This window comes from Ostrinia furnacalis, unplaced genomic scaffold (genome assembly GCF_004193835.3).
Source record: "Ostrinia furnacalis isolate ACB-3 unplaced genomic scaffold, ASM419383v2 OfSCF0606, whole genome shotgun sequence".
Taxonomy (NCBI): Eukaryota; Metazoa; Arthropoda; class Insecta; order Lepidoptera; family Crambidae; genus Ostrinia; species Ostrinia furnacalis.
In genome coordinates this window covers 157,436-173,407 of record NW_021130845.1, presented here as the reverse complement: position 1 = coordinate 173,407, position 15,972 = coordinate 157,436, and the positions used below count along the sequence as shown (strand labels likewise).

General features: G+C 39.4%; 1 protein-coding gene across 1 annotated transcript in view; it reads right to left on the bottom strand.

Annotated features, from left to right (window-relative positions):
- The window catches only part of LOC114366252 (Meis homeobox homothorax), a 78,581-nt gene that overhangs the window by 37,053 nt on the left and 25,556 nt on the right, over nucleotides 1-15,972 (bottom strand). Inside the window, exons 2-3 of the mRNA XM_028323068.1 lie at nucleotides 13,264-13,436; nucleotides 8,484-8,625 (exon numbers count right to left, since the gene is read on the bottom strand). Coding sequence (XP_028178869.1) covers nucleotides 8,484-8,625; nucleotides 13,264-13,436 — 315 coding nt within the window. The remainder of the gene's footprint in view (nucleotides 1-8,483; nucleotides 8,626-13,263; nucleotides 13,437-15,972) is intronic.

The window sequence follows — 15,972 nt, the reverse complement described above, 5'->3', positions numbered from 1 at the left end:
GTGTGATGACTGGTACCTAGCACCTGCCGAACTATTTTTTAGTTTTTAGTACATTGTCTACATCATTTAAATCTTTTTTACAAGAAAACTCTTTTTCTTGAAAAATATAATAAGAAAGTGACTTGAAATTTGCTTGCAATTAAAGTGAACGAATGCGTTTGTGATTTGTTTAAAAGGTGCTCGCGAGCAAATGCTCTATGGTGTATCCTCAACACACCACTAGTTCGTGGTTCGCTAACATAACTCTTATTTGAAATAATAACTTCAGTTCAACGAGTCAATTGAACGGCCTCGTTTTTTGGTATTCCCTGATTTATTAACGCGGGGTAAATTAAATTTGAAAGTTCAGCATAAGTTTAGGGTGATTTATTGAGGACTTTAGTGGTGATTATCGACTATCGTTAGGGTAAGTGGAAAGCGGTGTTGTTTTGAGAAAGTATTTGGATTGTTGACATACCGACTTTTTTGTAGTTAAAGCTTTTTTAGCTATGCCTAATAGGCAAACAAACTTATGTTTTGTTGACTAAACATACAGTTAGTATGTGCAAATCAATTTATCTACCTATTTGATAGACACTGTCCAAAGTAGGTATAGCGGTGTTTTCACTTTTAGCAAGTAATTGTATTCCTTTGTAGTACTAAATGTTATTGTTTATATTATCATTTTGACGTGATAAATTTACTAATATAAAAAACATTTAATTTATTTTTACGAAACGACATTTAGTTTTTTGCGCTCTCCATCTCGTGTGACTACAGCTTTATTTACATTGTCATGTAAATTACAATAAACAGTTAAGCAACTTCAATTTATTGGACTTTCAAAAGTCAATAAAAAACACCGACATACCTCATTTAACAGCTACATTAAAACGTTTAACTACAAGAGTTTTTAACAAAAATATTCATAAATTCGTCCTGTAATCGTTTTTATAGCGTAACTTGACACAGAAACGGTAACCGTAGCGGTCTTTATTATGATTTATTTGGACTCAGTAACCCGTATTTTGGGCTGGGGAAACTTGGTAAGGCGACCTTGATACTTTATAGAAATCCTAACTAACTGGGAGGTTTATAAGGTATTCTTATTTCTGACTTAAATTAGTGTTGGCAGAGTGGTAATTACCGAAATGATAATAACCGTTACTTAAGATACTTCTTGTACCTAGATACTTGCAGTCTCCTTTAACGACTAAACAAAGGATAAAATCTACTATTTCAGTGTGTTATTGGCGATTTCCTTTTTCTACACTCATGCCAGAATCTCTGTATGAGTGTGAGAGTAAGATTGAAGATTTTTTTTAAAGTCGTAAGAGGTGACAAAGGGATAAATACTAGGCTTCAACCCTGGCTAGCGTTGGGAGTGTATCCTAAATCCTAAATATGCCTTTGGTAAATTAGAGAGGATACTGTCATGGAATTCAAAAGACTTGATGATTTTTCTCAACTGCTAATTTTCAAAATCCGGATCGTGAAGCTTGCCACCAAACCAGGTATGACTACCACGACCTTTCTGTCAAGATTGTAGCTACCTACGAAGAAGAAGAAGCTCATTTCCAAAGATCCTACCGTCTTAAACCGTTTCCTATAAAAACCAGTCTACACACTACAGAAATGTTTTTTCTTTAACCTAGGTGTAACCAGTTAGTCGGATAGCATCTCGTTAAAATGCACCGCGCGTTTAACAATTGCAGGAGCAATTAGACGGAAACCGGCCGCCTCTTCAATTGATTGGACTCGCGCATACAGAGCCGCCTGGGACTAGTTGCTAGTTGATTTAATTTTAAACTAGACTCACCAGTGGTGAATGATAGTTTTGATGATGAGATGCCTCTTTAAGATAGGTTTAAAATACCAAGGGCATCTGTATCTACTTCAACTGTTAGATGCAGTGCAAATCACTCTAATTCACAATGCGTACATAAACTAAATCGAGTATACGTAGGCACATACATACATGGTAGGGCCCAAAAGATAAGGAGACATGTAAAGTGCCCCCTAAGGGCTATCCCTTTTTATTTTTGACATTCATAAGTGCCTAAATACTGGTTTAAATTGAATAAGAGATTTTTGATTGATTGATTGATTAATTTACATCCTCTGAATTTAACTTTTATAGTTTGCGTTTTTATCAAGTCATATTTTTCGCGTAATCTTTTTAGCTTCCAAACCTTTTTGTTCCTAACATTGAATATTCATCAACCCTATTAGATTGTAAGAGCTAATTTCTAGTGGCGCAAACTCTGCGATCTAATTCCACCAAACTCTCCACGCAAACTGCAATTTGGTCACACGAAAACGTTTTAGAAACTCATCTATTAAAATCCATTGTAAACTAAACTGCAATCTATCCCGCAAAAATCCTCCGCTAACGAACTACCGCCCAATTTGTAGTCACGTGACACGGGGATCAGATTCCGGGGATGAATGGCGGGACGACCCTATTCCAGGGATGTATCACCTTATCCCTTGTCCGATCTTGTGACGGAATTTGAGGCTTATAACGAGGGGGTAGGGTATAAATTAGAACGGTGTAGTGGAAGGTCATGCAATTAGAATAGGTGAGGATGGCCGCTCTTTGTCGGGTTTAAATTTATATTAGGCCATTTATAAGCGAGGTTTAGTGTGGTCTACGCGGGGAGATAGGGTTTTTAAATAACTTAAAACCATTTTACTACGGCTTCCTAATTTGGAAATTAAGGTTAACCCTTAAAGGACAATGTTCGTTCTCCATACATTGTTCGCCTAAGAACCAACAATTTTGACNTTTGCGATTCGATTTTTTGCCGTTTGACTAAGCCTTTTTTGTTATAGACCTCTTTTGCGATTTGTTTATTTGTTTGCGACTGGTTTGCGATGGGTTTGCGATTTTAAAGTGCGTTTTGACTAGACCCACTGATCTTTTTACTCTAAAATGAAATTAATGTAGAGTTCTTAATTCAAATTTTTATTCTTGCACGATGCAACCTCGAGCGGGGTTCGTCCTGATTTTCGTTCGATTATTATTGAAACATCTCTGACGTCACTGGTTGATGAAAGAGCTACGTTTGGTTCATCGGCATACTAATGCGGTATAAAAACGCGACGCGAGCGGACAGCGTGTCAGCCGCTAATTGAACGGCTCACGCCATCGCATGGCGTCCATCGCAAAGGTTACAGCGAATTCTATAATAACATACATTCGCAACTGGCCCAATGACACAAATTGTGACCACTCTATTACACGCCTGTGATTTATGTACTCAAATGCCTCAATATTGTACACGCATTTCTAGAATTTGTCGCAGATTTGTAACGTGAGTTGAGGTTATGAAATTAAAAGTCGATAATGATTTCGATCAGCTCGTGCTCGCTGACAGCTGAATACCAAACCAGTTAGTTATCATGTCAAGATTTCATTAGCCTTAATAGCCGCCAAGGCCGAGTAAATGCATTTCATTGCATTTGTAACTTCAGTTAGCATTTTTATTGCGAAATTAAGATGGGTGATAGAGACGCTTCAAGATTTACCAGTAGAAGAAGTTGTCTAAAAGTTAATTTTCGAAAGTATCGCGTTACGTTTCCCACACGTTGTAACTGAAATTGAAAGTATCTACGGTGCGATTTCATCCACAAACGAACCCGAAACGAGATACGTAAGGAATTCCAAACGGCAAAAACCACTCGACGGGGACGATAAAACGAAATCGCCGATGCGTTGTCGAAAAAAAAATGCAAGTGCTGCGTGCGAGCGAGAGACAAAAAACGTATCGTATCGCGGTTCCACTCTAGCGCGCGCGCCTAATGAATATTGTGCAGTGCGCGCGCGCAGCTGCGTCGTCCGCGGATCGATCCGCCATTATATTTATTTTATTTCGGCGCGAAACGCTGAATTGGATCATGGCGACAAAGAGGTTAAATTGCGCGTCCAAATCCCATGACAATTGATCTCCGCGTTAAACGAAACGTGGACAGATGTAAACAAACGAGACAATGCTGAATGCTATTGATGCGCCTCGGATGGGAAAGAGCATCGCTGCCAGCTTGTGGTGACGTCACCGGGCAAAAAGAGGCGGCTCCGCGGTCGCGAACTGTACTCAAAAGCAGCATATGCTCTCAAAAGTATTCAAGTATCGTGTCAGTGGATGTAAATCGCAACATTTCTATAAACTGATCCGGCGGCATGTGCGTGAGGTGTCTCGCTAAGTTTTTTCCGCGGCGCTGCTCGCTCGCAATTACGCGGCTAACTGTGTGGATGCCCCTCAAGACTATTTACTTATCGCGTTTTAATCTGACATTAAAACCGCTAGGCAACGATTATGCTTCAATGATACTACTTAGCGCGATCTTAATGGCTATTGTTAGAAAAGAAATTCGTGATTAATAACGCTTGAATCCATTTGAATTTTACAGACGCTACTCGTTTAGAATAAACGTTAGAATACTCGATGTGTATCTGGTTTAATTTTAACGTTTTCTTTACATAAGTGTAATAATATCTTTGAATATTAACGCACGACCTTCGTGGGTTCATTTGAATAGAGCTTCCATTCGGTTCCACGTTATTTAATCGAGGCAAAGAACTGATATCTGTGATTACTATTGAGTACAGATTAAAGTGCCTATTCTTAATGACTGTGAGAAGATATTTTATGAGAACTGCTCTGAAAAACGTGGATCCGTCTAGAAGAATGCCTAAGAAGCTCGGGTTATATCACGCGATTCAGTCGACACAGATACGCTTAGCAAATGACGTTCTTACATAGTACTGTAATGGCATTACAGAGGCCTATTTCTGGAGCGAACAAAAAATTGGAGCCACCTTTTGTCTTAGTCAGTTGCCAGATAATCAATCTAATTTTTAATTTAGCGTTTACCCTGCGGCGACGCGCGCATTCCTTTCATCATGCAGAACATTAACTACCAGCAGTCCAGTGTGATCGATAACACCATTCCCCCACTGATCTTTATTAAATTGTTTAATTACACTTCTTCTATAATTACTCTTTCTGCGCTCGCTTTAGGCGTTCGTTATTGCAATGCCATTAACTGCGCAATTTTTTTACTGATTTTATGATTAGATAATTAAAAACAGTTTAAAATGTCTTTCAAGATCGGCGACTACGCCACTAAACACGATAATGTTAATAAGGAATTGTAGTAAATGTGAGTTTAAGCTCATGAATAACTAAACTCAGAATCGAGCATCGGCTGTCGCCGTTGGCAAAAATATCGCGTCGCAAAAAAACGTCCGCGCCCGAACATCATTAATGACGACAAAAAGAGCGAACTAATTCATCGAGTGTCAACGTACTCGAATTCTTGAACGAGCGGTCACTCGCGCATCACTACGCTAGTGCCGCGACAGTCGCACTCCGATCGCTCGCGAGAGCACTATATCAATCACCCGACACAATCGTACCGCGCGCCACTTAAATAAATTTATAACATATTAAGTACGTCGAAAATAAACACTTTACCGTTTATGATTTATTTCGTGTGCCGATGAATTATGGACGTCACTATTAAGACCGCGTTAGAGCGAGAGGTCCTAATTTTTATCTTCGATTTCACGTGCCACCGCTGCTGATAAACATTTTATTGGAGTAATTAAACCGCGCGATTAGCGTTTGTGCGCTCTACACGGCTAAACGCATGATAAATGTGACATTTTACTGCGTAATCTGCAAGCGATTACTTTTATGGCGATATCGGTTACCTGTCACAGTGTACTGATTTTTTAATTTACACAACACTGTTGTTTATTTACACTGCGCCTTGCGACGCGCGCATAAATAATAGACAGTGGTCAGTTCCATGACACTGACAAGTTATCTATTTTAGTTATCACAGGCGGGTCTTGGGGTCGGAGCCGTTCGTAATACTGCAGCTATAAATACAGTTTAATTTCAATAATTACCACCCGATGAAGTCTTTGACTGATAGCGAATCAATAACGCTGTTGTGGCGGTTCGAAAGTGAAATTGAATAAATACTCCGACACAAAGTCACTTCCGCCGCGCGCCAACTTCGTTTCCCTCCAAAATGTGAAGACGTCAAAGTTGAAATCGGAACTGCCGCCGCAACATGTCAGCACCCATTGTGCTCGTCACTCGAAAAAAGGAAACCCACAAAGAAATTGCGGTATTATAAATTTGTTAAATAAATTACACGGCCCTTGATTGTCGGTTTGTGTCCAGATTACCTGTTTTACGAACGAATTGTTATAAAATGACTCCATTTATGAGGTCTTTTTTGTCGCTCAAATAATAGGTCTTACTATGTCGATTCGCCTCGTCATGTTATTACGGCTGCGTAATGAAGTATTGGATAAATGCCCGTTTGGGCTTCTTTTCGTATCGGAATAACTATACTTTGTTTACTTTGTTTGTCTTTAACGGCGCTGTTTCTGAGATCTTCACAAAAACTCGGGTCGTCTTTTGAGGAGACAGTTTTTTTTTGTTTCTGTGAACTCGGTATTAGTTTAAAAGGACCATTATTGTTTCTGAGTCGTCACATAAATCACGATTGGAAAGTCTCTAACATCCTTTTATTTTTATTTACACTCGGGTATAAGCGATAAAAATGCAAATAGCACCGGTCTCAATCGAACGAGCAATGTTTTTATTCTTATCAGCTCCGCGTTCAGTAAATTAATAAAAAACGAATCGGATCGATTATAATCGATACAAGAGTTAATTTAACCACTGTGCGATCGAATTTTGCCTGCGAACAATCAATCTCGTTTCAATCGAATCTATAATGCATGCCGAATGGCGTTTCGAAAAAAGGCGTAAACAATCAATAATGTCGCGGAGCAGGCCAATCCACGTAGAACTCCCGTTACTAATTACGCTTTATAGTTATTAAAGCATTATGCGAAGAAATTGCCGCTTCTGATTTACGAGCCGCCATGTTGTGCGCGACATTTTAATATCCGAATGCGATCGCGCGCTTTTTTACTTTTTAATTCTGATGGGAGGCAGGTGCGTTCAAGTTATGCTGCCTGTTTTCCCTTTTGAGTGTAATTTTTAAATTTCGAATACCCTGAATGGATTTTGAGCTTGGAATCGGGTTTGATAGGGTTCGTTTTTTAAAAAATGGAGCGTAATATAAACATGTCAGCTGATCGAGGTGAATGGAACCGTTGTGGTGCTCTTACTGAGTACTGACTGACCTTTGTTCGCGGCGGGCGATAAAGCGTTTGACTATGTTAGCATAATAATGCTAGTTCTGAGCTTACTTTGATTAAATATAAATATATTCAGCCACCTGTTGTTTAACGAGCGTTGGTTCAGAGACTTATTGTCACAATGCTGTATAAGAACTTCCAATGGTTATTTTCAAAGTTTCTTAATTCATCATCATCATCATCAACAGCCCTTTACAGTCCACTGCTGGACTATGAGCCTCCTCCACTATAGTAGAGGGTTTTGCCATAATCCCCACGCTTGGCAGGCGGGTTGGAGATCGCAGTTTAAAAGATTTATGTTTGTCAGAGAGCGCTGCTGCCCGTTCTCTGTTTGATGTGTAGTCCCTATGTCGCCTCTTACGACACCCGCGGGTAGAGTTGGCCGTGTGGTGACGGCAGAGTAGAATACATTTCTTAATTATAAATAATAAATGCGTATTAGGTAAAGCAATTGAATCTAGCTGCTATAAAAAAGCTTTTAACGTGACAGCAGGCACTTAACCATTTGCATTCATCAAGTTCCTCAAAACAAAAATATACATTCGCATTACTACATAGTTTGCAAGTTTCCTTGCGATTTGATGTGACTATCACAAGCTTAGCAACCTGATCATAATTCGGGTCATTGGTCCTTTTAGTGCGACAAAAGCCCAGTAATGTCAATTCGAGGATCAGTAGTTTGAACTCTGTCGACCGCTGGAATACAGTGGTGACCGTATTCCTTATAGATTTAGCTTAACCCCTCTTGTCCCGTTAACCCCTCTTGGTAAGCTGGAACCAACGTTTCTTGGAACTCGAGTCTGCCTGTCAGACACCGCTGGGCTATTGTCGCCTCTGTTATATTGCCGTTAAGCCTAGTCGCAGACCACCGAATTTTAGTTGGCCGATTGTTTGGGTCGGGCTGATAATCAGTATGAACATGTATGAAAGTGCGGTAAGTATCAGGATTCTTCGTATAAATTATAATTGGGTATTTGCCACCACTCCCCAATAGTTCCAAAGCACATTTTTTTTTAAAATGCACTTCATTCTGGTCTTAAAACTTAATTAATTTTAAATTACCTCTTTAAGATTTTTGATTGCATTGTAATTGAAAAAAGTAGTTTGAGTTGACAAAATAGTGACATTACGGGCTAGTTTTGCCATACAAAATCTGGGAGAGTCTCGTTTTAACAATTTTAAAAAGTAGGTACGTACGTCAATTGCCCAGGTGGTAGCAAATATACCCTATTGGGCCCAACTATCGGCCGACTAAAAGTGTGAAGTCTGCGGGGAGTCTAACCCTTTTCAAAGGTGGCAGTGTTCTGCTGACCTGTTTGCTGAAGACGGCGATGTCCTCGTTGAAGGACTCGGAGGAGCAGACGTCGCCGCCCGCCACGCCGGGGTCCCGCGGGGTACACGTCGCCAGCTCGCACTTCTCGAAGATCAGCGCCAGGAGGGGGAAGAGCGGGTGCCTGCGGGGAGGGAGAGGGTTAGTAGTTTCATCATCATCAACAACAACATCATCATCAAATACTTATTTATGTTACGTGAACAAAATTGCTAATTAGGCCGAAAGATTCTGGAATGGAGGCCACGTACTGGATAGCACAGCGTGGTGGACCGACGACCACATAAAGGTAGCAGGAAGGCGCTGGATACAGGCCGCTACAAACAGGCCATTATCGAAATCATTGGGGGAGGCCTATGTCCTATGGCTGAAATTATGATGATGATGAACAATATCATTCTCACCTTCGTCATCCTTATTCTTTATAAATCATCATAATCTTCATCATCATCAAGAATATCTTCATCATCATCAGGTCATAATTAAGTAGTCTCCATTGCAAGATCTCGACTATGTTGAATTATTAAGTAAATACTCTAAAGGGCATTTTTTAAAGATTTCAAATTACCAGCTAGTTAAATATTATGAAATAAAGTGATAACATAATAAAAGCTCAAAAACATTACTTTGTCACAAACACGTATTCATTAACACCACTTTATTACTGCTTTGCCCTGCATCCATCATAACTGTTAAACTTCCATCGAGCTTAAAAAAGCTCTCAAATGAAGGCTATTAAGCTATCTCAGAGGCCCAGAGGTCTTTGAGGCCCGCGACCTCCCGATCACAGATTAGATGGCATCGCACACGTGACACTGATGCCATCTTGGTCTGTGCCAGGCCTGTGGCCTCACAGGCAGCGGGCACAACAGTCCATGAAATGTGAGATAGACTATAAATTTTAGTTGCACATTAGCTTCTATTACAATTACATAAAATACTGTGTTTAGTACATGGAAAAAGAAAAATGACAAAAATTGAAACTGAAAATGGGGGAGTGATGCCCTATAGCTGAGCTTTATGAAGAGTGTATTTTGGCAAATTCATAAGATAGGACATCCTACATCTTTTGATTAACTTACCGATCTATTTAAAAAATCTTGATCATACTTGATGTGAACGAAATAAGTCATTAAACTGATACAATCAAGATCATTGGACAAATAAGGAAATACTTATCATCATTACATTAATCCTTTAGGGAAGATGATTGTGATTGGAAGAAATTTCGACTCAGTGTGAAAATTGAAGAATTCACGGTCATATGATACAGACAATCCCATTCGAACACCCGGCAGTTAACTCGAGCACCTGCGTTTATCATGCAGCCTTCAATTCAAAGCCTTTCATTCAATGTAGATAAATTGCTCCAATTCAATTGTTCACATTCTTATCCTACGCGCGTAAATCGTAAAAACTAAAAAATACCGGTTGCATAGACCGTTGCTCTAACATTTGTACGCATCATGTTAATGTTAACACGTTCCGGCTTGCGTTTTATAAGCTCTATAACATATGATTCGAATATAATACAGTATTACAGTCCACATAAAACCAGCCGTGCCTGGCAACAAGAAAAAGGCAGTTGAAATTAAAAACAAACACCGCTTTCAAACTTTTTCTAGGCACACCCATTGAAATTACGTAAAAAACGTATTCAAATGTAAGGAGTAATAACTCTGTCCCCTTGGCCAGTCAGCGTGACGAGCAATATTATTTATTAACAGCACTGAGGTGCACAAAAAGCACGCTAGTCATGGATGTATGAGTTTGAACTAATAGAGAATTATAGACATATAAATTGCTTTTTAATTGCTATAACTTTCGTGTGTGTAGAAAAAGTTAAAACCACGAGTGACCTTTCCGAGGTAAGATACTGTAAACAGAGGTTTGTGAGTTCAAAGTCCTCGAGCGCAGCAGCGGAATAATAATGTTATTTTATTAGAAAATACGTGATGACTTAACGAACGATAACTGTCCCACGATTATGTTAATACATCGGCGTTGATGCCAGTTGTTGAATAATCTTTATTAAAAAGTGAACGTCATATAATTTAGATTAGTGTGACACATGAATTCCTAAATTATGCATAACAAGACACTCGGAATCTATTAGGTTAGCGTGTCAGGAAGCTGTCAAAAGAAATGTTAATACATGATTTATTTCCTTTTAAGCCAATTCCAATGAAGGCTGACGAAAGTTTTTGACAGGAGTAATATATTACTTGTAGAACTAAATAATTATGAGATTACAAGACATTTAATGTTAATTACTTTTTTATTTATTTTTATTTAAGAAAGACACTGCTGGACATGGAATTTTCCTAGCAAAACACATCACTATTTTATTTTCTTCTTTTTGCTCCAATAAGATAACGTCGACTTTCTCAAATCTGGTTGCTATGGTAACAGACTCTAGCATCATTTTACGAGCGAACGTGTCACTTTATGTCCCGCTGCTGGCGCGGCCCCACCCAGGAGCTACCTGAAGTTTCTTGACAAGTTTTGATCAGATAAAGGAGATTGCGCTAACCGGCGCCTTAACTGCCAAACGCTTTGTGCTATCTGATGGATATAATGGACCAAATAAACCAGTGATAAACGCCATAGAAGGGGAAAAGTTAATTACTGCGAAGATTACTAGTTTTCCAACTTGTTTTTAATTTTATTCTCTTCGACCGTGAATAGGTTAACAACGCGCCCTTTTACCGCAGAAATGAAGGAGCCTAACAATAAATTGTATTGCATTTTCTAGTTTAATTAATAGCAAAACCTTTTCACTAAAGGTCTATAGTTTCCATATCTCTACCAACATCGAATCCCCAAATACTTTGTTTGTTTTCTTATTAGTAGACTAAAGTGCATTACTTTCTTAATTGTAATTTTATTCATCAGCTGATAAAATTCAATGCGAGTTCTCATACAGAGCGTTATAGATTAAAACCCTGGACGTATAAAAAATGGCGGTCATTTAAAAAAGTCGAGTAAAACATTATGGTACACTCATCGCAGTGCGTGGTTCCACTAGAGAAAGCATAGATAAGCGCATTTCTTTTTTAATCCGCTGGTTATTCATAGAGCCGTCGATTTTAAATTACTCATTATAAGCACGGTGGTAATGAAAACTACTCACTTTGGTCGTAAACATGCTAAGCAATTCATGATATGGTATTAAATTGGATCATCTGACTGTATTCGCTAATCATTAGAAGAACACACGCATTGTTATGTTTTTGTTCCCTAAGTCCTTAAGTTAAGGTACAAAGACTTTTACCCACTTCTGTTAGAGACTAATGAACTCACATAAACTCTTCTTTACCCCATTCGTAACAGAGGCTAAGGAACAAACTCCACTTTACCGTTCATGCAACAGAGACTGGTTTTCCCCACTTACATTATGACATTTTAGTGCAAGAAAAAGACTATATCAAACTTTTCCTTTACCCACATACCTGTATAAACTATGACATCTTTGTCCAGGAAAAAAGCCTCGAAATACCTAGCTAAAGTCTTCCTAGCAACAGAGACCAGGGTATAATTTACCCACTAGACATGTAGAGTCAATATCCTGTTCTGGACATCATTCTGGACACCGTGCATCTTCTTCTTGACATTTCAACAATATACCATCAGCCCAAAACTCCGCCACATTAATGGCGTTTTCAGTAGCCTTCATTAAATCTTCCTGCGTGCAGTTGTTTGGGTACGCAGGGCACGATATCATGTGCTTCGTCGACTGGGGAACTAAACCACACTTGCACTCCAAGTTTGAGCCATCCTAGAATCCCCACCTGAACAGATTGTCCTTACTACGTCCGAAGTCTGTTTAAAGACTTATAGGTAGGCCAGGGGAGCTCATGCTGCTGCTAACCGTGCTGCCCACCATGGAAAACTTATGCTGGGCTCTCGTTGTACTGGTATGCTAGGCAAAAGCAAGTCTTCCTGAAAGACCACCACCGGGGGTTGTGAGCCGGTGCTCGTGGTACATATAGTACTCAACTGGGGCATCTTAAGCCGTTGTATTAAGCGCTAGTCTTCCTAGCTACAAACCAAGGTAGACCAACCTTTCCCACTCACCCGTATATGGCACCCTTATCGCGCTTGTGCTCGAAAAAAGCCTAACCTAATGCCGTCTTCCTGGCTAGAAACCAAGGAATGTTCTTTGCAGCCTTATATCTAAAGAATCATATGCAAATCTTCCTGGCAACCTTCTCACTCACCCGTATATGGCATCCTTGTCGCGCTTGTGCACGAGCGGCTCGCCGGGCAGCGCGTGCGTCGGCGCCGCCGGCGAGGGTAGTAGACGACAGCAGTCTTTCTGGGAGGAGACTAACCAAAGCCAAGTCTTCCTGGCTAGATTCTAAGTATGTATATGACATCCTTGCATAGCTTGTGCATGAGGGCTCTTGTCTTCCTAACGACACTGAAGCTTAACCAAAGCCAAGTCTTTCTGGCAAGTCACAACCTTTCTCACTCACCCGTATATGGCATCCTTGTCGCGCTTGTGCACGAGCGGCTCGCCGGGCAGCGCGTGCGTAGGCGCCGCCGGCGAATGTAGTAGACGACAGCAGTGCTTGTCTTTCTAGCTAGAGACTAAACAAAGTCAAGCCTTCCTTGCAAGTCACAACCTTTCCCATTCACCCGTATATGGCATCCTTGCCTCGCTTGTGCACGAGGGCTCTTGTCCCCCTTTTATCAATGAATGCACTGAAGCCTAGTCTTCCTTAGCTACTGAGACTAAGGCACAACCTTTCCCACTCACCCGTATATGGCATCCTTGTCGCGCTTGTGCACGAGCGGCTCGCCGGGCAGCGCGTGCGTCGGCGCCGCCGGCGGCGGGTAGTGCACGGGCGGCAGGTGCGGGTGCGTGAGCCGGTGCTCGTGGTACATCGCGCCGCCCTCCATGTAACCTCCGCCGTGAAGGCTCTCGTCGTACTGGAATGGTAAGGGGTTAAATGAGTCAAAGATTAGGAGTCTTCTGTAGTTGCTGTGGTATAAAATATCTTGGGAGTCTTCCATTATAGTCTTACTTAGGACATTTAGAATCCAAAGTTTAGAGAGTTTCCTGTTCTGGAGTAGTATGGTAAGGAGTTAAATGAGTCAAAGATTAGGAGTCTTCTGTTGGTGCTGTGGTGTCAAACATCTTGGGAGTCTTCCATTATAGTCTTACTTAGGACATTTAGAATCCAAAGTTTAGAGAGTTTCCTGTTCTGGAGTAGTATGGTAAGGAGTTAAATGAGTCATAGATCGAGGGGGTCTTCTGTTGGTGCTGTGGTATCAGAGATGGGATAGGTCATCTGTTTTCTTAGGAGACCTCTATTATGGTCTTAAGACATCTCATCATATCCAAATTTTACTGAGTTTCCTGTACTGGAAAGGTAAGGAGTTGAATGAGATGGGGATCATAGGTGGAGATTCTTCAATTGAAGTCTCAAGGTTCTACGTGAGCTGATATGTATGTTCCTGGAGAATCTTCTCAAGCTATCTAGAATAAAGTTTAATAGGGACTCCTGTACTGGAATGGCAAAGGGTTTGATGAAAAAGAGTCTTGGATGTAGAGTCTTCTATTTTGGTTTCAAGAATCTACGGGATATAAGGAATCCAAGATCTGGTGAGTCTTCTTAATTAAGGGATCTACAATTCAAGTTTAGTCTATGGGGAGTCCTGTGCTGGAATAGGTCTTCTATTCTTCTATGGGATCTTAAGTATCTACATGAGATAGGACATCTATGTTTTTTAGAAGTCTTCCAGTGACTCTTCTCAACGAATCTAGATTACCTACTTACAGGAGTTTCCTGTGCTAGAATTGCAAAGGGTTCGATGAGATAGGGAATTTTCTTTCTTTTTCTTTCTTTGAATATTTGGGAAATTATTTAGGGGAGCTAGAATCTATGTTATGCAGTTTTCTAGAATCTCGGTGTCCCATGATCTAAAAATTTCTTGGAGGGTTGTTCCAGCTATGGAAGACTTTAGGACTTGTACACCTACACGGACATGACTTGCTATTTCTACTCTTGTGATAAGATTCTACAACCTGGTTAAATATTTCACCTGCCAACTACAAGCACCAATGTGTTTTCCGTGTTTGTTAATTAAAATAACAATTAGACATTATCTTAGACTAGCACATCCTTTTACGTAGTGAATAGGTCATGGCAGGTTAATTAGTAATTGTATAAAATAAAAAAACTACTTATACAATTGTTTTCGATACCAAATACATGTTTTGAGAGAAGTGATGTGTGACACCCGATTAACACGTTGTACTAGCAGCATAATCCTTAAGTTAATGTTTTAATTAACCTTAACTCTACAAAGAGTAATTGACATAATTATAAATGGCGTATTCGACAAACCTGACGACAAATCTCATTATTTTTCATGTTGTTGACGATCTAGAAAATACAGCATTAAATTGTGTAAATTTTAAAGATGACAAAATTCTAAGTCTAAATATACTCGTACAGTCATCGTCAAATACCTAAAGTGGCCAAATGTTGACAACACAAGACAACCTTATTCCAATTCTGTCAAAGACGTTGAGAACTTTTTGGCTACTTTGGGTGTCACAAATTATTTGACGCTGACTGTACCATATTAAAACTGCGCACACGCAGCTAGAGAAATACCTATGGAGAATTCTTTCCAGAAATTTCCTAACGTTTTATTGTTGTCAAACACCAGTTATAAGTGGATCTTTATTTTAAACCCATCGATTAATGTTAATTTATTTAAATTGAATAGTGTATTGTACAAATAATTACTTTTGTCAGTAAATGTTTAGGAAAAGTTTCAAAAAAACCAACATAATGTAGTTAGTCGCATACAATACACTTGAGAAGTTTTGGAATAAAAAAATAGTCGAGTCATCCACAGATCACATCAACGTGCCGTCAATTAAGCTTTTAAGCGCACACCTTTGCTTTTAAAGCAGATTAGTGAGTTTAAAAAATATAAAAAATAATTTGACAGCTCGTCTAAAACCTCTTTTGTTGAGAAATAGTGAGCACAAGCCTCTGATCCATAAGATAATATATTATGTTAATATGAACCTTTAAGAATGAAAAAATACATAACATGTGTATGTAAATGTGCGTTAATTATATTAGGTTCATGTATCCATTTGGTTTTAATTTTATGGATTTTTTATTCGTTTCGCACTTGGGCTGAAAGACCGATGTTGGCTTTAAAACGAAGGAAAACCCGGAAATTGGGCATATTTAAATATGTCCCATTTTCACCATCGTAAAACTGTATTAACTACATTATTGAAATCAATTGCTAGATCTCGTTTTTTAGATTTCAAATACACGTGTACAATTAATATTGGTAATGTTTAGGAAACAATGAAAGTAAGAATTTGACTATAAAATTTCTGTTGATGAATAAACTTTTTCTACGTCATTTGTTGTAAAAACAACTGAAAATCAAAACTCAGTTAATAATCTTAGTAACGTCATACACATTCGAG